Raw genomic sequence first — 22,022 nt, 5'->3', positions numbered from 1 at the left:
TAAATGCAATCCCAGGCACTCTCTGGTGCCATTAGGGATCCAGGCTAGGCCTTCGTCCTGGTTACCAAGCAAATGGAAAACTTCCACAGCACAATTCCTCCTGAAGGCAACGCCCACAAAACACATGGAAGGCAAATAAGTTTAGATCGGCCCAAAATCCAAGGAAAAGTTATGAGTTAATTCTTTGTGTGTCTCAAAGCAGAGACAGAAAGCACAGCATGTGGAAATTTTAAACTGTTTGCACAATATTGACAGGGCAGTTCCCTCCCCTCTGCCTCTCCCATCCCCGGCTCCACTTCCTTCCTTTTCCCTCCCCTCCTCTCCGCAGTCAGATGGTCCCAGATTGGACTGCTGGTGATGTGGTTACCCTAGTTAAAGGTGTTGGTTTGATGGTTTTTTTTCTTGTTTTTAATTCCATTATTTCAGCCTGTTGATGCATCTGAAACTTTGTAAGGATTTTGATGTTGATGATCGTATCAGAGAATTTGCTGCAAAACTTTCTTTAATCCCAAGCCCTCCACCAGGACCACTCCATTTGGTAATTAAATATGGAAGATCAATTTCTATAGTGATTATTGTTCTAAGAAGATACCTGCTGTCCTTTCCTAATCTGAACTAACATCGGCCCATAATCACTCGATCACTTCGGTCATTTGCAGAGTGAACTATGAGGAAACTGAATTTCTCCCTGTTACCTCAGTTTCTGCTCTAGGAAAATCAGTACAGCACTATTTTGTTTGGAAGCCGAGATGAGTTTTTTTTGCTCTGAGCACTGAAAAATCCAGGGTTGTCCTGAACTTTGGGACCATAATTTCCAGAAGGTTAAGCAGAGCCAACAAGGGTCCTCTTCTCTCTGAATCGGGTCAGGCTACCTGTCTGTTGCGGTACTGCCTTGGAGCAGGAGGGAGGAAGAAAGGACCTGAGCAGAGAGTCCCGCTCCAACCTCTCCTGAAAAATCCTCCCTCCCCACAGTTCAGACACCTCTGAGTGACAAAAAGGGTGCTGCTGCGGGCCAGAGACCCACTACTGCCCTCCGTGGGCAACCCTCCAGCAGCCATCGCCATTCTGCCTGTCCCTGTTGGGTTTCCTTCTCTCTCGGCGGCTCCGCTTCATGTGTTTCTTCCCAGGTGTCATTTGTCTCTCTGTTGCTGTCCCATTATCCCCACAGACTAGCCCTGCAACTCCCTGCTCTTGCCTTGGTCCTCCTGAGGGCCCATCCACCTGCCTCTACTTCGTGCTGATAGAACTGTTTCGCCTCTGCCTGTCATCTTGCCGCCTACCTGACTGACCGTGACTTCTCTGTATTTTCTCATCTTCACGTTGTATGGGAAAGATGGTTTCCTCCCTTTAGTGAACCCCCGAGTCACTCATAGGCTCACAGAAAACGCACTTCAAAAATAAGTACTTCAACATTGTGCACATCATAAATGTGCTTTAAAGTGTTTCGTTCATTTTGCTGGGCAAAATGATTTCTCCATATGGAATCCTCAGCTGTTTAGGGTGTCATCTTTAAATCCTGGGCCAAGGTTCAGTGCAGTGTGGTATGATATTCTCAGGGAACCATGAAGGAGTACTGATTTCATTGTACAATGCTTTGCATCTTATTGCCCCAGATATTTAACATGAAGCCACTACAGATTGTGTTTCCTTCCCGAATGGATCCTGACAGTCCAGTTATCGATTTAGATCTTCATCTTCCATTGTTGTGCTTCACACCTGAGAAGGTGCTTCAGGTAAGTGCCTTTTTTAGAGGGGTCAGCTCTGAATCTTCTGGTTCTGCAGCTTTGTAGAAAGTGTAGATGGGTCAGAATGAAAGAAAAGCATTTTCTGAGGAGTAGAGCATGTTGACATCTTTTAGGAAGGAATAAAGTTGAAATTACCATCATCACCTGGTCACATCAGTTGAAATATAAGTCCTTTAAAGAATATGCTATAGGAAAAGGGAAAAGTAATGCAATTTTATTTTAAGTAATGCTCCATCATATGTTACAGCAATATAATTGTCATTATGTTATTATATCCCTTAGTAATGGTATTTACTGAACTCTTAAGCCAAGCGTTCTTGCTTATCCTAAATACAAGATAATCTGATCAAATCCAGTCCCACATGAGGCTCACGATCTAATGGGGAGGGAGAGCAGGGAATTATTCCCCACTTTACGGGTGAGGAAACTGAGGCCCAGAGACATTAAGTGAAGTGCCCAAGGTCACCCAGCGGTTAAGTAGCAGAGCTGAGGCTTGAACCCGTCCGTGTCTCCCAGTGCTCAGTACAGTTTCCATTAGGCCTCTGCGCCTCCACAGCAAACAGGGAACTGTTGAAATAGTCGGGATGTGGTCCGTGGTTTTCCCAAATGACTCATCGGAGAGAAGAGTCAGTGCAGAGCCATCTGGTGATGTGATTTATCGGGGCAAAATGTTCCCTTCTTTAGCCCCCAGGAAGAATTCAAGACAGGAAATAGACATTAATCCTTTCATTAAAACCACTTGGTTTTTATGACGTTATGTAGTAGTTAACTGAAGGCAGCCTACTAGGGGGCTGTCAGGAGACACCAGAGCAGGAGCAAGTGAATGAACAGTGGGGAGAGCCGTGTACCATGTGAGAAACTTCCTGGAAAATGGGCTTAGGAACCTCAGAACTCCAGAAGGGGGAGCTACTGTAACCAAAGCAGAGTTTCCCCTTAGGGAGCTGGCTGCCTCCATCTACTCTTACAACAACCACCTTTAATACTTGGCCAAAGCTGGCTTTGGTTGCAGAGTGACAAGCGTGAAGAACCTCTCTGATGCCAGTGGTTTAATAATTTGTCACCCGGTAATATCTCATTGGTTGAGTTGGATCAAGACACATTGTGCGACGTGCAGTCCGGGCTGCGGGTCCCACTGTGGCCTTTCTGGCTGATTTTTTCACTGTCAGTGTCTTTGTTTTTGAGCATGGAGGGACAACTCGATCAATATGTTGTGTTCAGTGGGGAGCAGCAGTACAACTTACACTGCGTGCTACGATTTGACCACCGGTTCGGTGTTTCTATCAGTTTCATTTGTGGGTGGGTTTTTGTTTTTGTTTTTTTTGGTTTATCAATCTTTTATCTGCACAGTTGGATTTATGGTGTTTCCAACGCCATTTGTGGGGCCTCTCCATGTCTTGTGTCCAGATCATAACATGCATTTTGACAGAACAGAGGCTAGTGTTCTTCTCTTCCAACTGGGCCCTGCTCACCATCGTGGCGGAGTGCTTCATTCTGTACCTGTACCCCATCCAGTGGCGGCACACATTTGTGCCCATCCTCTCAGGCCAGATGTTGGATTTCGTCATGGCTCCCACATCCTTCCTCATGGGCTGTCATCTCGATCACTTTGAAGAAGTCAGCATGGTGAGTGTGGATTGTCTCTTGGTGCCGGCTGTTAGGTATAAAGGCGTCATGAGCCCGGAGGCAGGGAGATCCTCTGAAGCTTCTCAGTGTGCTGGTTTCGAGGCCCTGTACTCTGTGCGCTTCTAAGTGCTGTGCACCAGCAGGGTGGCTGCGCCCAAACAACACCTGCTTAGAAGCGCAGGTTTTCTAAGCTGGAGTTGGATTGTCTATAGCAGCAGTACTTTTCCCTGAAGGAATCCCCAAGACTGGGGGTTGGGGAGTGGAGGAGCCCACAGAGAAGCCCATTCAGCTGCCAGCAGGAGGGAGACTCAGAGCAGCCCACCCCGAGGCTCCCGGCCATCCGGGGAACTAGTCAGAAACTGTAGCGCCAAATCTCCATTCAGAGTCCCAAAGCACTCATCTTTGAGGCCAGCATGCCTGAAGAATCCTATCCCGGGTCATCACCGTCATCATCCTCCTATTCCTCCTCCTCCTCTTTCTCCTCCCCCTTCCCTTGGGGTTGCCTCCTCACCCCCTTCCCAACCTGCTTGGCTGGGAAGCTCCTGAAGGCTTCAGACACAAGACCTTTTTGTTGGAGAGGTGAGAGCACGAAATGGGGAAATACATCTGGGACCTGCCTCCTACAGGGCCCAGCAGAATTCCCAAGGTACATTAAGGTTGAGTTAACTCTCGGAAGGAGAATGGTCATTCTAAAGCATTCTGGTGCTTTGATGGCAAATTCCACTTGCATGAAGAAAAGTAAGTTCCTGAGGGTTCTAGGATTCGAGGTCAACACTGAACCGCATGAACCCAGTAGGAGCAGAGTTCCTATTGGTCAGCTCAGGTCCCCGGCCGCCCCACTTTCTGCAGCTCCTAAGGAAACAGCCGGATCAAGGGAGGTGCATTTCAGAGTGAGAGGACAGCATTGAAAGAGCGGCACTCCCTCTGCTCAGAACAGTGAGCAGAGATCCTAGCTCAAAATTTCGTTTCTGGTTTTTGGATTATTTGTAGGCTTACTACATAAGTCCCACTATTCCTTTTTCATTATTACTATTATTATTATCAACAATAACAATAATATAATCATGATAATAGTGATAATTGTGGTATTAGGTGCTTACGCAGTGCCATTAGGTACCGGGGTTGCTGCAAGATAATTAAATTGAACACAGTCCATGTCCTACATAGGGCTCACATTCGAAAGGGCAGGGGGACAATAGGTATGCAATCCCCATTTTACAACTGAGGATACTGAGGCACAGAGAAGTTATCCAAGGTCACACAGGCAAGTAGTAGAGCTGGGATTAGAATCTAGGTCTCCTGGCTCTAACAGTTGAACCCTTTTCACTTGACCACATTGCCTCCTACTACTGCTGCCTCCTGTCCCCTTTCCCAAAAGCTAAGCCCCCATACCTGCACACAATAAGCACTAATATAAATACTATCAAAATATGACTGAATACCTTTCCCAGTATCTCTGGCGTTCCCTGCTGGCTGCAGGGACAGGTGGAGTTATCATGACTAAAAGAATGTATTGGGGGAAGTTGAGTCTGGACATTTAGTGAGGGCTGGGGGCGGGGTCTTTGTGTGTGCGCCTGCATGTGCATGCTTGGATGTGGCTAAAAGTGTATGTGTGAAGTGACAGTATCCGTTATCCACCATTTTCCATCAGTGGCAAATAACTCGGTGTTTTGGCTTCGTCCCCTAGAGATCTTGTCATTAATAACATCGGACCTATAATGATTTTTGGAACCTTTGTCTCAAAATCAAGGGATGTTTACTGAACCAAATTCCATTTTCCTAATCAGTTTTTCATGATTGGAGTTGTTTGCTTTCCCAGAGAAAATTTTCAACTCTACCAAGCTTTGTAGATTAATTTGTATATTAAAGGTATCTGGAATTGTTTTTCTCTTAACTAATAATGAAATTGAGTTTGAGAATGAGAATTTTTATCTAGTAAAACTTTCTGAATCCCTCCAAATTTTATACTTTAACATTTGCTTTAATAACTTACTCATTTTCAAATCTATCTTAAAGGAAGGAGATGATTTAATTCTAATAAACATTGATAATGGAAACATTACCTGCTCCAAATCCTCAGATGGTGATATTGACATTCCAGATATACCATCCCAAGCAGCACAAACGTTTATTCAAAGGTAAAAGTGGAAAGTGCATTTATTTAAAAACTTAATTTACCAAGGATTTATGTTTGATTAGCTTTAAGCAGATTTTATTGTAAAACTAGCAACCTATAATGAATATACTACTGACCCTTCCACTTCTATATTCCCTTTTAGTTTGGGAGAACTCTGATGGTGTTTGTGGCAGGCAAGTGTTTGAGTTTATATAGGCCTAGATATTGCATCTTTTGACACACTGGCCCAAGGATAGGCAGTTAGAGAGAAGAGGGGAAAAACTAAGTGGATGGTCAGTTCTGGAATAGTTGGATTGTCTGTAGTATCAAAGGGTTGTAGAGGACAGAGTTATCCCCAAGACAGAATTGCACGTAACTGGTTATTTTCAGAGTTTACTCCCAAATAATTTTTTAGGAATTCAACTAAGCCCAGCAAAATTCTCAGATTATGTATCTGCCCTTCAGGCTCTCTCTATGGCTCTTCTGCTTTGTAGCCTGTTGTCTCTCCTCACTCGCCACTTCCTGCTGTTGGTCCTTCGATCCAGAGGCAGCCCTCTCTTTCTCCCTCTCCCTTTTTTCACCTCCCCTCCCCTCTGTTCCCATCCTGGAGCCTGAGTTTACATGCCTAGTTCCCAGAGCCAGAAACCAGGGGAAACAATCCAAACTCTGGGAAAGCATCACCTCTCTTTCTCCCATTCCTCTCCCACCTCAGATTGTAGTCTTGGGGAGAGTCCCAGCTGTCTCTGCTTCTAGGTGGCACAGTGCCACTTCTCTTCCTGCCCGCTGCCGCACCCTCACCACCACCTCAGACAAGTGGCCTTGCTGCCGGTCACTCCTTTACTATCTTTGGACCACGGCATTGTGATTCAAGCTAAAACACAAAATTGAAATTGTTTATAAAGTTTAAATCCAATTTTATCCATATTATCACTAGTGTTTATTTGTCACCTACTTACTATATGCACAGATCTGAGCAACATGTTTAGGAGAGCTCAGTAGAGTAAGTGGACATGATCCTGCCCTCAAGGAGCTTACAATTTAGCAGGAGAGACCGACCCTGAAGCAAATTACAAATAGCAGAAAGCAGCAGAGTATAAACACTTGTCCAAAGGTTTTACAGGCATATGGTGAACCCAAGTGTTTGGGTGATGTGTAATTTTGCTACAGATTTTAAAAATAAAATTCAACCATTACCAGAAAAATCCATACCTCACAGGTAAACCATACTTGGAAGAAAGTTGGCCATACTCCTAACGAGAACAAATTTATTGTTCAAAAGCATCCTGATTTTTTCTAGTTTATTTGTATCAAAAGACATATTCTCTATAGAGTGTGCATGGGTCAAGGAAATTCCAGCTCCATTACTATCAAGTCCTTCAAAGCCCAGGCTGATCACAGTAAACAGATTCTTATCCCTTACCAACAGTGTTTACTTTTCTACTTCTTGTGTATTCAAAGAGGAAGTATCTAAGGCTGTTAAATTTTATCTTCAGCGAACCTTAAAACTGGGGAGTTTTCCCATCTATTAAAATTTATTGATTCTGATTGATAGTGGACTGGAGAATGGGGTACTGATTTCCCAGGCCTGGACCCACCGTACTATTGGGCATAGCCTACCCGACTGTCCAGCGGCTCTGCACCACTAGCCTCCTATAGCCCCTTCCAACCCCCTCCATGGGCTTGTGAGCCTCCCTGGCTCTCCCTAGGCAGTTGTGGTTTGGGGATGAGTCTGGGACCTGAGGAGTTCTGTCAGGAGCCCTGCCTGAAAGGAAACTGATGATCTTTTGGAACTGAGGCCACACTCTCCTGGAACCATGTCTAACCAGTCTTTCCCATGGCATCGAGCAATGTCTCAGCTCCCTAGAAAAAGTGCAGGAAAGCATACTGTGGGCCTCCTGGAGGACCGCCCAATTGAAGGCCAGGCCCTGAAAGACCAACCCAAAAAGGCTGCTCTGCTCTCTGAGTAATAAAATACTGCTGGCAGAATGCTATCCCTACTCTGTTTGTCCTGGTCTTCTGAGGCTTTAGTGCAGAGAACCTACTCTGAACGGGGATAGCTTGATGTGATGTGCTATTTGTTTTTTTTCTAGTGGTACGTGCTCAGATTTTTTTTCCTGCTGAGTTTTGGAAAGATGAATAAGGAAGCTGACGGGTGTTTAACTCTCCTCTCTCTTCCCCCTCCTAGTGGGTGACTAATGGGTGGCATGGTTGGGGATGTGGGAGAGAAAGACTCCAATCCAAGTTACCCTGTTATGCCTCCAGGTATATTTATGGTAAAGATAACTTCAAGTGATTAAAATGGCATATTTTCTGGAAAAGAAACATCTCCTGTTTTCTTCTTAGGATAGAGAGCCTTCAATTGCATTATGATCTGGAACTCTCCCATCTCAGTTCCAGCACAGACCTGAGTGAAGTGCAAATGCGTAGAAGGATGTGGCAGCAAAAACTGAACTCTGAAGTGCAGCAGATCACTTTACAGCTAATTGTCAGCATCTTCAGGTCAGCTGGGTCCACTGTCTGCTGCTTCCACTAGGGAAACAACCTGGCCTAGTGGAAAGATTTGGGGCTTGGGAGTCAGAGAACCTGGGTTCTTATCCTGACTCCCTCATTTGCCTGCTGAGTGATATTTGGGGAAGTCTCTCTGAGCCTCAGTTTCCTCCTCTGTTTAGTGGGGATTCAATACCCGTTCTCCCTCCAACTTAGATTGGGAGCCCCTTGTGGGGCAGGGTCTGTGTCTGACCTGATTAATATCTATTCCAGCACTTAGAATGGTGCTTGACATGTCAAAAAGTGCTTAACAAATACCATTATTACTATTATTGTTATTATTCTTATTCAGGTGTTGCCAGTCATTTCAGTTTCTCAAGTCGTGATGCAGAATCCTTCCTCTTGGAAATTTTAGGAAATACATATTTTTAAAGTTTCTAATTAGATAATCCTTTATTTGTGTTTTTTTCAATCTGGTATTTTTCATTGTTTCTTGGGTGACACCCACCTCTTTGAACATGGCCGTAAGCTCCGAGTGAGACTGCAGAGGGGACCAGAGGGAGACGGGCTGGGGTGAGAGAGCTGACTGTGGGAGCCTGCTTCTGTGGCTCTTCCCAGCCCCCTGATGCTCCTCCCTGAAACTTTCTGGCAGCAGTGCTCTCCGTCTGAGAGCCTGGTCCTCATCATCATCAGTGGTATTGCCTGAGTACCTACTACTACTTAGCGCATTGTACTAAGAGTCAAGACAGTCCCTGCCATCCAGATTTTACAATCTAAACGGGGAGAACAGCAGACAAATTATTTAACAATCGTGGCATCAGGAGAAAGACGTAAGAGTTAACCTGTAGTAGCAAAAGTAGGGAAAGGTGAGTAGTTAAGTAAAAAAAAAAAAGAGGCTTATGTAAGTCAGTAATAATTGTGGTATTTGTTGAGTGTTTACTCTGTACCAAGGACTGTACTGAGCACTGGGATAGATACAAGTTTATTAGATCAGATACAGTCCCTGTCCCACATGGGGCTCACAGTCACAGGGGACAATGTAAGTCAACATATTCCAAATTTCTAAGGGCTGCTTTATAAACTGGTGGTTGAAAAGAAGCTGTTAGTTGGACGTGATCTGAGAAGGTGGAGCTTGATTGGGGAAGTAAGAAAGAAGGAAGGAGAGTGCTGACAGAAAGCCAAGAAACCTGAGGTCAAGAGTTTCTTCATGAGGTAAAGATCACGTTTATCAATTCTCTTTCACTGTACTTTCCCAAGGGCTTAGTACAGTACTCTGTGCTCAGTAAATACCACTGATTGATTGATGGAAATGGGATTTTGAAGTATTTTTGAATTGTGGAGTGATGTGTGCCAAGAGGCATTTTAGAAAGATGATTCGGGCAGCAGAGCATAAGGTAGATTTAAATGGGGAGAGGTGGAAAGCAGAAAAGTCTGTGAGGAAGCTGATCCAGTAGCCTAGTCAGGAGATGATGAGTGCCTGGACAATAATAATAATGATAATAGTATTAGGTAAGTACTTACTAAATGCCAAACACTTCATTAGGCTCCGGAGTACATGTAAGATAATCGTGTCGAACACAGTCCCTGTCCCACAGGGGCTCATGCTCTAAGCACCACCAGGGCTGTGGCCTTTTGGGAGAGAGGAAGCAGATCCGGGAAATATCGTGGAGGGAAAACCAGAAGAATGTAGTGCCAGAATAAACTTTCAAAAATTTCTCAAGGGAGTTTCTGATGGTCAACGAATATTCTTGCTGTGACGTAGAAAACACATTTAAAGGTTGTTCTTTTCGGAACTGGTTAGAAACTCTAAATTGTATCTTTCTAACACTGATCCTGTTCAGTTTATCATGCCTTTCTTTCAATAGGGAAGTAAAGAATCATCTGAACTATGAACATAGAGTGTTCAACAGTGAAGAATTTCTAAAAACAAGAGCACCAGGGGATCAACCATTTTATAAAAAGGTAAAGGGTCATTTATCTCTAAAAAGTTTTTGTTTTGTTTCTTAAATGAAAAAGTGACATAGCTTTAGTTGTATACTTACTCCTGAACCTGACCTTTGGTTTTTTTTAATGTTAAGCACAAGAACCCTGTTATTTGCCACCCCTGTTGGAAGGAAATTGAAGTTCTCTCTTCCAGGCAGGGTCACAGCTAATATTTTCATGGGTTCAGGGTAGCTGAAATGGGGACCCATTGCCCGGGTCCCAGAACCCATCCAATATTCGTAGTATCTCTTCGACTTAAGCTTGTCTTTGATGCATTGCTAGCCGCTGGAGGAAACCTGTGTTGTCGATAATATTGAGAATGGTGTTCTACTGAGGGTGTTAGCTTGGACTTCACTTACATTCTTGTGCTGTTACCTCCAGACTTCCTGGGATTTGCCCCGAGGGAAATTTAACTGGAGGATGGGGTCTGTTATAGTCTGTGTGTTTACAGAGGAAAAGAGTTGGAGTGCTTCATTAAAGAGTGGACTTTGAACTAGGGAAGCAGCATGGCCTAGTGAATAGAGCGTGGGCCTGGGAGTCAGAAGGACCTGATTTCTAATCCTGGCTCCACTACTTTTCTGCTGTGTGACCTTGTGCAAGTCACTTCACTTCTCTGTGCCTCAGTTACCTTATGTGTAAAATGGAGATTAAGACTGTGAGCCCCATATACATCAGGGACTGTGTCCAAACCCAATTTACTTGTATCCACGCCAGCAACAGTGCCTGGCATATAGTAAGTGCTTAACAAACACCACAATTATTATTATTATTATTATTATTGTAATTATTAGGAAGACTGAACTAAGGGAGCGAGCATCCACCAGGGATGATGTCAGAACAAATGTCCTGTGGGTTTTTCTTTTTGCCATCAGTCTGGTAACACACAGCATCAGCAAAATAACCAACTCAAGTTGGGTTTCAAATAGAGTCATCGTCTAGCCTCTTCTTTTCAGTTACACAGATCAAGCCTAAGACCATCTGGAATCCCTTTAGAATTCTTTGAAATTGGTTTGGTTTCAGCTTAGTGAGTTTTAGTGTAATTTCTAGAGAGGAGGGGAGAAATGGTCTGCTAAATGTTGGCAGAAGGATAGAAATGCTAATGTTCTTCATTCCAGTGTAAAAAAAAACAAACCTGCATTTTGGTTGTTGAAATCCAAGGGTAATGAAGATCCAACAAATCCAACCCAATTTGCTTGTATCCACCCCAGCACTTAGAACAGTGCCTGGTACGTAGTAAGGGTTTAACAAATACCATAATTATACTGTTATTAATATTAGTATTATGTGTGAGGGAAGTTTGTGGTCATAGCACAAGTCAAGAAATGGCTGGGCTGGTGAGATTGCAGTAATCATGTGAAGCACTGATCATAGTCATAACTGGACAATTTTGAAGCCCTGCCAAGTTTCCAGAAGTGCAGGAGGTGCAGTAGGCTTTACAGAATGCTCTAGTAGTACTAGTATTAGCATTTAGTAGTAGCATAGGGCACTGTACTAGTTGCTTGGGAAATGCAGGAAAAAAAAGTGACATGTTCTCCATAAAAAAAAAAAAAGCTTGCATGTAAACAGGGGAAACCAGCATTAAACTATTTCCAATTGATTTGGTCAAAAATGAATAACCAAGTACCCATATATAGGCCAAGGTGATGAAAAGTTCATCAAGTCCTGGAATTGGCTGAAGGGATGATATGGCTCAGGGTGCTGAGAAATCAATCAGAGAAAGATTGTTGAAGGAGATGAGATTTTTATGAGGAATTTGATTTGGGGAGAGCTGAGGTTTGATGTGGGGAGGGAGAGAGAGAGAGGGATTGGATTCAGGAGAGTAAAGAGCAACGAAAGCTGAAAGTGGGGTTTGGGTGGATATTAAAGTGTTTGCACTCTGAGTGCTTTGTTCAAACAGCTGAGTTTTTGCAGTAGGGTTAGAGGTGAAGGGAGTAGCGAAAATGCATGTGTGAATGCACTGAACAATAATCAAAATTATTATTTTGTATTTCAGGTATTAGAAACCTATATGTTTCACTCTTTTCTTAAAGCTCGTCTTAACAGAAGGATGGATGCTTTTGCCCAAATGGAGCTTAGCACTCAGTCTGAAGAAGACAGGTATATGTTTTTAACTATAAGTTACTGTGGAGTTGGATTGTGGTAATGTTAAGTAGTTGTATGTATTTTTCAGCATTACAAGCCAATGAATTGTTTACTGATTGTGGAATTATTTGAAAAGATAGTTGAATTGGCCAGCTCTTCTACCTAATTGATTAATTGATAGATTGATTGCTGTTCCCAGTGGATTTATTCTGTGATGAACTTTGTGACTGGACCTGTCTCATCTCAGTTATGAAATTGTTATTGTTGGCAATTCTGCATCACTGTAAAGGAATTTGTTGTGCAAGTAGCACTCTCCCGCATAGTTCATGTTATGCTGCTCGTACTTTGTGTTTCTGGCATCTATTTGTGGGTACATGGACAGCCTAGCTACTTTTGGATGCCCCAAGTGACTTAATTTTCTGGTTCTAAATAAACTGAAAATTCTCACATGGCTACAAGACCTGCAGGTATTCAAAAGGCCAAAATGTGCAAGCTGTCACAAGTGACACACTTCTTAAGCTCAATGAAAATAACCCTTCTGAGTTGTGACTGTCTAATTTGGGGATAGGATAAGTGTCATGCTTGTGAGTCCCAGACGTCCGACAATGGAGAAAATGGCCTCCAGAAGACTGACTTCCCAGCAGCTGCACAACAGGAGGATGGTAATGAGCATGCCCAACCTACAGGACATCAAGTTGCCTGAGTTACCACCAAGGAATTCCTCCCTCCGAAAAATGGAAACTGCAAGCAAATCAGAGAAGAGTACAGGTCATAAAAATGATTTCATTTAAAGCTGCCTTTCTTCCAAGTGTGATGGTGGGAAAATGATTTGACAGCTTAGGAAGACCAGAAAATATTTAAGTAACAAACCAGACCCCCAAAGAAACCTTGTTCTATCTGAAAAAGTTGAGGTGAGTGGGGGGAGAAGTCAGATTGGAGAGTAAATCCCTTTAGCTATCAGTTGGGCATCCCTGAGAGTTCCTTGGGCAGATGATTGGTTGGTTGGTTGCTAGGTGCTTTGCTAGGTTGATTTGTTAGGTACTTCCTACTGGGAACAGGTTGCTACTAGTGTCCCTCTGATGCTCCCAGCATTCTAAAGGAGTCTATGGTTCAGGATCGCTCCCTCCCCAAGCCGGCTAGAGCCTGCCCGGGAGAATTCTTCTGGCACCAGGGCAGACTGGGTCCCGAGGAGAACTCCCTCCTGTTAGCTTCGGAGCAAAGCAGGGGAATCCCTTGGCCCTGTTAAGGACCGAGGCTTGCAGTCTAAGGGTTGGGCTGCAGTCTGAGATGAGGGCTAGGGAACCTCAGGCACCGATGAGGGAGCAGGCTCCATCTGCATGGTACCTGCCAGGCAGGTGGCGTCCTTGGCATATGCTCATTGGCTGTTGCCAGGACGGCTGGTGACTTGTGAGGGAGGGGAACAGGTCGACGGGTTCTAAATCCACTCCTGATCCCTCTGCAGCAGCAAATTAATCTAGCGTGATGCCTCATATTGCTTCACATTCTGCATATCAGTTGTATTTATCGAGCACTTACTTTGCAGAGCACCGTACTAAGCAATTGTGAGAGTACAGTATAGCAAAGTTGAGTAGAGAAGAATGATCATTTCTCTTCCTCGATAAAAATTAGAGTTGATTCACATTAGACGATACTAAAAAGCCTGGAGTTGCTGTTTCCTAAATAATTCAGTTGGACACCTTAAATTTCTGTCTTCACACAGCACATGCCCATTTCATAGGATTTTATTTTGTTAATGCTTACTAGCTGAGAGAGATGACGTAGAGCTCACAAAAGAATACATTCTCCCCTAAATAGAAGATCCTTGCTCTTTGACAGAGATTCTCCCGAATTAACAATGTTTCTATTCGCTCTTTGGACTGTCTCTAGCAAAAATTCAATCCTGCTCCCTTTTTTGTTTTCTTCAGAGTATATTTGAATAGTCACTCCGTAATTATGGCATTGAGTCAGTCAGTAGCATTTAGTGAGAGCTTCTTTTGAGCATAGCTTGGGAGAAGACAATACAATACAGTTGGAGAGACACCATCCCTGCCCTCAAGGAGCTTACATTCTAATGGAAGAGACTGTGGTTGTAGTTTCTAAGCCAACACATAGGCATAACAGATAAATGCTTTTATTTTCCACTCTTTTCTTATTGTTCCCTTTTATCTTGGTTTTTAGCTCTGAAGGTGACCTCCAAATCAGTATATACATTGAAGATACCAGAAATTCACTTTCCACTGGTGAATCAGTGTGTTCATTCATATTGTACTGATTTTATCAACCTCCTAAATAAAGCTATCAGCTTTTTGCCACCTGATAACTCTGCCCTGCTGGCAAGATATTTTTACCTTCGAGGACTTATTCATTTGATGCAAGGGAAGTTGTTGAATGCACTTTCAGACTTTCAAAATCTGTACAAAACAGACATAAGAATTTTTCCAGCTGACCTTGTGAAGAAAGTGGTAGAGTCAATGGCCTCTCCTGAACGTTCCCAAGCAGACCGGAAACCTGAACTAAAAAGGCTGATTAATGAAGTCATGGAAAAGCAGAGAGAAGTCACCAAGGTGGATGACCACGTGAAAAACTTTGAATTGCCCAGGACACACATGCAGCTGGATGATTTTGTGAAGCGAATCCAAGAGTCAGGAATCGTGAAGGACACTGATATTATACATCGGCTGTTTGATGCCTTAACTGTAGGTAAGAAGGTGCTACTTGGAGGTTTTGAGTTTGTTGGTGCCTGACAGACGATAGAGCCTCCAGAAGTCTTTGAGCAGCAGTAGCAGGGAAATTGGAAAGGCCCTTCCACTGCAACTCCAGGGTTGTCACTTTAGAATATTGGAGTGTTGGGGGGGGGGAGCAGATTAGTGAGAAAAAAGTGTGTAAGTGTGTATTGTTCAACTTTGTGCACTGGATTGGTGCAGCCCCCCCCCCCCCGACAGAGGCAGAAAGATGGACTAGTTAACCACTCAAAGCCCCTGTGATTGGCAATTATCTGCATGTTCTCTGCTCCTCCTTGTTAATTCCAGGGTTCACATGACTGGCCTGTTATGATATTACCAACTGCTCTATGGTCATTTAGATGGTTATTCTTCATTAGATAAATAGTCTGACATTCAAAGGTGGGCAAAGTGTAAGAATCTCATTCTTCCCTCCTCGATATTAGGTACTATACAAGTACTATCAGGTCTTCACATCAGACAGACCACTACTCACCATCTTCAAAGGATTTCTAAAAGCACATCTCCTCCAAGAGACCTTCCCTGATTAATAGTTATCTCCCCTCCCTCTACTGCTACTCCAACATATCACTTAAGCAACTGGTACCTGTCCTCACCCCAGAACTATCCCAAGGCACTTCTGTACTTATCTTTGTATTCTATGACTTTCTCCTACCTATAATTCTTTAATTCATTTTAATGCTTGTCTGTTCCCTCCCTACATCACCTCCTAGGATTGTAAACTCCTTCAGGGCAGGAATCACGTTTACATAATCTATTATACTCTCCCAAGTGGTTAGTATTGTGCTCTGCATGTGGTAAGCACTCAGTAAACATTGTTGGTTGATTAGGCATTGCTACTGGGATAATTCTAGAACAACAGCTAGGAATCCCCCCAGTACCAAGTTCCACACCACACACTCTAAGCTTTTAGTGAATCCTTATTGCTGATGGTGAAGGGGTAGTGGCAGGGGCCATGGTCATGTTGCCAGGGTGGCCGTCTATAGGAACGGAAAAATAGCTCAAGTATTTGCCACAGTTGACCAGGGAAGCTCCCTGAGGCGGACCTCCCCTGGGATCCATGGGGAGGGGTGTGTCTCCTCATTCACTCTTGTACTGGCTGCCTTGAGAACTAGTCACCAGGTCTTTGCGGGTGCCTGATATTTGGCTTTGGTCAGGATAGAATTTTTAGAGAATGTCATAGTGTTTCTCATTTTTGAAAATGTATTTGTTAATTTAAGGACACCAGAAACAGATTGACCCTGAAACATTCAAAGATTTCTACACCTACTGGAAAGAGTCAGAAGCAGAGGCCCAAGAAGTCAGTCTTCCACCTTCAGTAATTGAGCATCTTGACAAGAATGAATGTGTTTACAAACTGTCAAGCTCGGTGAAGACAAACCGTGGGCTGGGGAAAATCGCCATGACTCAGAAGCGTCTGTTCCTTTTAACTGAAGGAAGACCAGGTTATGTTGAAATCTCAACTTTCAGAAACATAGAGGTGAGGGCCGAGTTATGGCTCGAGTTGAATAGAGATGTTTAAATATTGTTTAGTGAACGGTGAGAAAAACCTTGTGGGCTAGTTTAACTTCAGCTTATCCAAGTCAACCTAAGCGCTGTTGTTAGGAAAGAAAAACAAGTAGCTAGAGAAATAGAATGTGGTACGGAAAGTCAGGAATAAGTCAGCAGTAGTAGTTTCCATAGTAATGGTACTTACTGAGCCCCAGTGGGTGCAATTCGTTGTACCTGAGGCACCTTCTACTTGCCAAGTTGACCAGTCACAGTTGGGTGTGGTTTGGTAGTTTGCAGTGACCTAGGGACATCTATCTGGACTTACCCCGGGGGGTCAGGACAGTGAACCTTGAAGATTACTATGTATAGCTCCATATAGCCCTATTACCAGAATAGCTTGGAATCTAAGTTAATAGCATGAAGTTTTAATCCTGCGGGGTTGGAATGTGTCTTGTCTTTCTGTTGCACTCTCCCAAGCACTTAGTACAATGAATTGCACCCACTGGGGGCTAAGTACCATTATTATGAAAACTACTATTGCTGACTTATTCCTGACTTTCTGTACCACATTCCATTTCTCTAGCTATTTGTTTTCCCTTCCTAACAAGAGCACTTACGTGAGGTCCTTGTTAAGATTGGTTCCGGCTATGCTCAGCCGACCCAGAGTTATCCATGGCAGTGGGGACTATGGTTAAGAGCCTCCCCTCAGCCATTAGGTTAACTCTTATCCCCCGCCAGATTTGGTACCAGGGTTGCTAGTGAGGAACGTCCTGCATGGATTTGAATTTCACCTCTTCTCCCCGCCAGTCGTCTCTCTTGTATAGAGTGAATGAATAACAGAAAGCTCCAAATTAGTAGTAGCCGTATAAAGAACGAAAAATAACCTTAGAGAAAAGCCTGAAATTTGATTTAATCAGACCTTGAATCAGGTCCAGACTTAATCAAAAATATAACATCGCAAGTTCATTTGTTCACGAATAACTGTTTTTTTAATGTGTTCTTTAAAATGTGCTGCAAACATTCAAGGAAAAGAATTGGGAATATTTAATGAAGACAGTTTTCTTTTTTCTCTATTATTTTACCAATGCCCACTGAAGTAATTTTCCTTCACTGGAAAAATTTCATGGCAAAATTTGTTCTTTTAAGCATTATAAGTCATTTTGACTGGGAAAATCTGTGAAAAAAGTTAGATGGTGATTATACCTAAACTTTCTTTTTTTGGTCTTGTAGGAAGTTAAAAGTACAACAGTAGCCTTTTTGCTTCTTCGTATACCGACTCTGAAAATTAAAACATTATCAAGAAAAGAAGTCTTTGAAGCTAATCTTAAAAGTGAATGTGACCTTTGGCATTTGATGGTGAAAGAGATGTGGGCTGGGAAGAAAATGGCAGATGAGTATAAGGTCAGTGAGAGATTTCTATGTTTCCTTGTGGCATCAGTTTGTGTAAACTGGGGAAGTTTTGCCTCTGGGACCCTGTCAGAGGACCCAGTAGTTAATCCAGTTTATTGCAGAGAAATAAGACTTTGGTTCAAATTGTTGACAGTTGTAATTTTTCAAAGCTATTGAAGTCAGAGCATTGGGTTGACCTAAACTCAAATGGCTTTGCAGAGCGTCTGTGGTTGTGTGTGTGTCCACCACCTGCACCAACCTCCAAGCATTTGAGTAGAAAACAGGAACCAGGGAGAGGAGTAGCAAGGAAGTTAGATGACATCCTGGTGCAGAGCTGACAGCTTCTCTGCTATCTTCTTTCCTCCCATCCTTTACTGACCTTCTGTCTGGGAAAATGACAAGGAGTGCACAGATGCTTTTAGAGCACCTTTTGGACTGATAATCTTGGGCCCCAGAACTCCAACCAAAAGGGAGCCCAGGCTTACTGCCCATATTTGATATGTATGAATTGTATCCTTTGTGAGTGCTGGGATTTGTAGTTCCAGCAGCCATGCAAAGAACCAGGCCTGACAAACACATTGCCTATATGGACCAGAGTCCAAGCAGGTCCAGTGGGCAGTGGAGCACATGGGGTGAAGCTGAGATGGGCTTTTTATGCTCACATAAGCTGCTTGCACTCAAAATCCTCCTCCCAGACTGGTAGCTTTGATAAGTAGGACTGTGTCCTCTGCAAGGGCACATTTTATGTTGTCGTCTTGTGTGCTTGGGCAATCTCCGGGACAGTTCCCTCAATCATAGCCTCCCCATGCCGCTCTGGTGGCTGTCGGACCAGAGATCAGTGTGGGCAAGCTGCACTCCTCTCCATCCTTGGAAAAGATGTTGCCTCAGTGTTCTGAATCTTTTGGAAATCCCACTGGAAGGCTGGCTGTCCCATTCGGCCAGGGAACCGACCTGAATTTCCCTCTTCCTTCTCTTCATGCAAGTGGAGATGGTGTCTTTGTTTTTCTGGGGGTTGGGTAGTGGGCCGAAACAGACCAGATTTCGTCTCCCCTCCAGACACTGGAAGAGGAGCCCAGTAGAAAGTGTCCATTTGGTAGCCGAGAGAGAGCAGCTCCTGCTTTACCCAGTGGTTCTGAGGGTGGTTAATAATAATAATAATAATTGTGGTATTGGTTTAGTGCTTATTATGTGCTAAGCACTGGGGTGGATACAAGGTAATCAGGTTGGACACTGTCCCTGTCCCTCATGGGGTTCACAGTCTTAAAGGCAATTTTACAGATGAGGTAACTGATGCATAAAGAAGTGAAGTGATTTGCCCAAGGTAACTCAGCAGATGTGGCAGAGCCGGGATTAGAATCCACATTCTCTGACTTCCAGGTCCATGCTCTTTTCACTCATTTTCACTCCCACTCTCTGCTTGGTAACTGACAGTTTGCAAATCCTGTTAGAATCCATGAGGGAGATGAATGTCAGGCAGTGCTGGAGGGAGTCGCCAGGGGAGAAATTAGGGAAAGAGAGGTGGTAGAGGGAGAGGTGGAGCACAGCTGTGGGAGACTCCCCAGATTCCTGTGGCTGGGTGTCTCCCTCAGGGCCCAAATTCTTCCTCTTGTAGCCCCCCAGGCTCTGCTTGCTCCAGGCATGGTGGGTGGTTGTTATCCAGAAGGGAGCTGCTAGTGATTGTTCAAGAATTCCCAGCCTCAGCTAGCAGCTGCAAATCATGAGCTCCAGAAAAAGATAAGTGGCCTTTAGTTTTCCATTAAAATGATTGAAAGCATGTGATAGCCCCTTCAAGCTAGACAGTCTTAACATTTTGAAAGTGATTTTCCTTTTCTTCATAGGACCCTCAGTACATCCAGCAAGCCCTAACGAATGTTCTGCTAATGGATGCCGTGGTTGGGGCTCTGCAGACCTCTAATTCAATTTATGCTGCCTCCAAATTGTCTTATTTTGATAAGATGAAGAATGAAAGTAAGATGAAGTGCATCTGAGGAACCAGTACAGTTAAAATCATATTCTTTTTGAAGGGTGGGCTAATTTTCAAAATGTTCTATTGTAGTGCCTATGATGGTCCCCAAAACAACCTCAGAAACACTGAAGCACAAAATAAATCCTTCAGCTGGAGAAACCTTTCCACAGGCCATTGACATCTTGTTGTATACTCCAGGTAAAATAGTCCCGCCACTCTCTTGATATGTATGCCTAAGTGTATCCACACTGTAATACATATATATATATGTGTGTGTGTGTGTGTGTGTATTTATATGTACATAAGCAGTCTTAGTAGGTTAAATTCCAAATTTGAAGTCAAGCCAGCCACCAGGCAGCGAGCTGCAGAAAGACATAATGGGGAAAGAATGTGTGTCCCTGTGGCTGTGGGAGAGCTGAGATCCTTGAAAAATTATGAAAACTTGTTTTGTGTTGACCAGATAGATGGACTTTTTGGTGTTATATTGCTTACATAACACACCCTATCTCTATAAAAGGGAAAAGTGTGAGCAGGCTCACCCTTATGTGGCCACAAATAGGCCTGATTAATGTAGAGAAGCAGTGTGGCCTAGTGGATAGAGCATGAACCCGGGAGTCAAAAGGACCTGGGTTCTAATATCGGTTCTGCCACTTGTCTGCTGGGTGACCTTGGGCAAGTCACTTCACTTCTCTGTGCCTCAGTTACCTCATCAGTAAATTGAGGATTAAGTCTGTGAGCCCCATGTGAGACAGGGACTGTGTCCAACCTGACTAGCTTATATCTACCCAGTGCTTAGAACAGTGCTTGACACATAGGAAGGTCTTAACAAATACCATCATCATCTATATTATTATTATTATTAGAGAAGCGGCATGGCTCAGCGGAAAGAGCCCAGGCTTGGGAGTCAGAAGTCATGGGTTCTAATCCCAGCTCCACCACTTGTCAGTCCTGTGACTTTGGGCAAGTAACTTCACTTCTCTGTGCCTTAGTTCCCTCACCTGTAAAATGGGGATGAAGATTGTGAGCCCCACGTGGGACAACCTGATCACCTTATATCCCCCCAGCGCTTAGAACAGTGCTTTGCACATAGTAAGCACTTAACAAATACCATCATTATTATTAGTATTACTGGTTTCCAGATGGCAATTGGCTGGGAGTACTGGTGTCTGAGGACGGTTGCTTCCTGGTCTTCCCCTAGGTCTCGGCAGGTTGAGGTTTCCAAGCTCTGGCTACCAGACAGAGTGGGGGTGAAAGCAGGTGGGAACACCCAGAATTGCTGGTCAGGCGTAATAAATGCTACAGTGAATGAATGCATAAATGTATGACTGAATGAATGAATGCAGGCAGAAGTGAAGCACTAGTCTTTGGGATGCAGTGCGTTTCAGCTCTGTGTTCAGCTTTGCCCTGCATGTCTCCCACCGAGCTTGGCTGTTGTGGGTAAAAACAGTAGTAAGCAGTGATGACTATATCAAGCCAAATTCTCCAAAATGAGCCTTGCCTCGTGTACAGCTGTAACATGAAGTGCATCACCAGACAGTGGGAACAGTGAATTCACTCCTTAAGGAGGCAATTTTTTTTATAGACACCATCCAGTCACCTGTCATTTCATGGATAGTATCCCAATTTAACACTGAGAAAACTATGTTCCAAAATTCTTGGGGGCAACCATACTGTGGAATGCTACAGGAATAATTTGTGAGAGAGCTGCTTTAACCCAAATGCCAGGAATGGCTAGCTAATAGCATGCTTGGAATCCCTGCTTAAAAGGGTGAGATAGGCTAATCAAAGGCCAGTGTGTGGATTACTTCAGAGCAGCCCAGTGAGACCCCTCAGGAATGTAGCACAAACAAAGGAACTAGGAGCCTGGGTCTGAAGTCGCAGTTGGTAGCATTCCTTGTAGCTGACTCCGGTATGCCCAGACCATAATTGGAGAGGTAACACAGAAGTGATTATTTGTAATGTTTAACTTAAAACCAGAAACCAATGTCAACAAGCTTTGCCATTATTGTAACTCATTCCACTAGTTTGCACATTTGAGCCCAAACACATGAAAGTAAATTTTAAGATCAGAACACAAATTGCTTTTCAGTGATTTTGGCCAGAGATTTGTTCTACACACCCTGCTTTTGATAACTCAGCTCGGGGCATTTTCAAGTCTCTGTCTTAAAATCCTTCTCCCCCAGGTTAAAAGGTCAAGGTTACAAATCCAAGCCCAGTGTCCGTGGTTGTTGAGAAACTCTTTTCAGCTGGAGTTGGTTCCTTTGCCACTGGCCACTCTTGCAACACTCTGTGGCCTCAGCAGAGTCACTTTTCTCTAATTAGCAAGAGAGATTTGTGCTGGAGAAAGTAAATTCAATTGTAACTTGTCAAGTATGAAGTACCACCATCTTAGATGGCCT

General features: G+C 43.8%; 1 protein-coding gene across 2 annotated transcripts in view; it reads left to right on the top strand.

Moving 5' to 3' along the window:
* DENND3 (DENN domain containing 3) overlaps positions 1 to 22,022 on the top strand; it is a 42,238-nt gene that overhangs the window by 9,438 nt on the left and 10,778 nt on the right. The window contains exons 5-17 of one of the 2 annotated variants that reach the window (XM_029063213.2): positions 427 to 538; positions 1,614 to 1,733; positions 3,150 to 3,368; positions 5,385 to 5,506; positions 7,828 to 7,983; positions 9,837 to 9,933; positions 11,948 to 12,051; positions 12,605 to 12,804; positions 14,215 to 14,736; positions 15,998 to 16,257; positions 17,499 to 17,669; positions 19,496 to 19,625; positions 19,714 to 19,821. In XM_029063213.2, the coding sequence (XP_028919046.1) occupies positions 427 to 538; positions 1,614 to 1,733; positions 3,150 to 3,368; positions 5,385 to 5,506; positions 7,828 to 7,983; positions 9,837 to 9,933; positions 11,948 to 12,051; positions 12,605 to 12,804; positions 14,215 to 14,736; positions 15,998 to 16,257; positions 17,499 to 17,669; positions 19,496 to 19,625; positions 19,714 to 19,821 (2,321 nt within the window). The remainder of the gene's footprint in view (positions 1 to 426; positions 539 to 1,613; positions 1,734 to 3,149; positions 3,369 to 5,384; positions 5,507 to 7,827; positions 7,984 to 9,836; positions 9,934 to 11,947; positions 12,052 to 12,604; positions 12,805 to 14,214; positions 14,737 to 15,997; positions 16,258 to 17,498; positions 17,670 to 19,495; positions 19,626 to 19,713; positions 19,822 to 22,022) is intronic. The other variant, XM_029063215.2, reaches the window with a different exon arrangement.

This window comes from Ornithorhynchus anatinus, chromosome 4 (assembly GCF_004115215.2).
Source record: "Ornithorhynchus anatinus isolate Pmale09 chromosome 4, mOrnAna1.pri.v4, whole genome shotgun sequence".
NCBI lineage: Eukaryota > Metazoa > Chordata > Mammalia > Monotremata > Ornithorhynchidae > Ornithorhynchus > Ornithorhynchus anatinus.
This window is presented reverse-complemented; position numbering and strand designations above follow the sequence as displayed.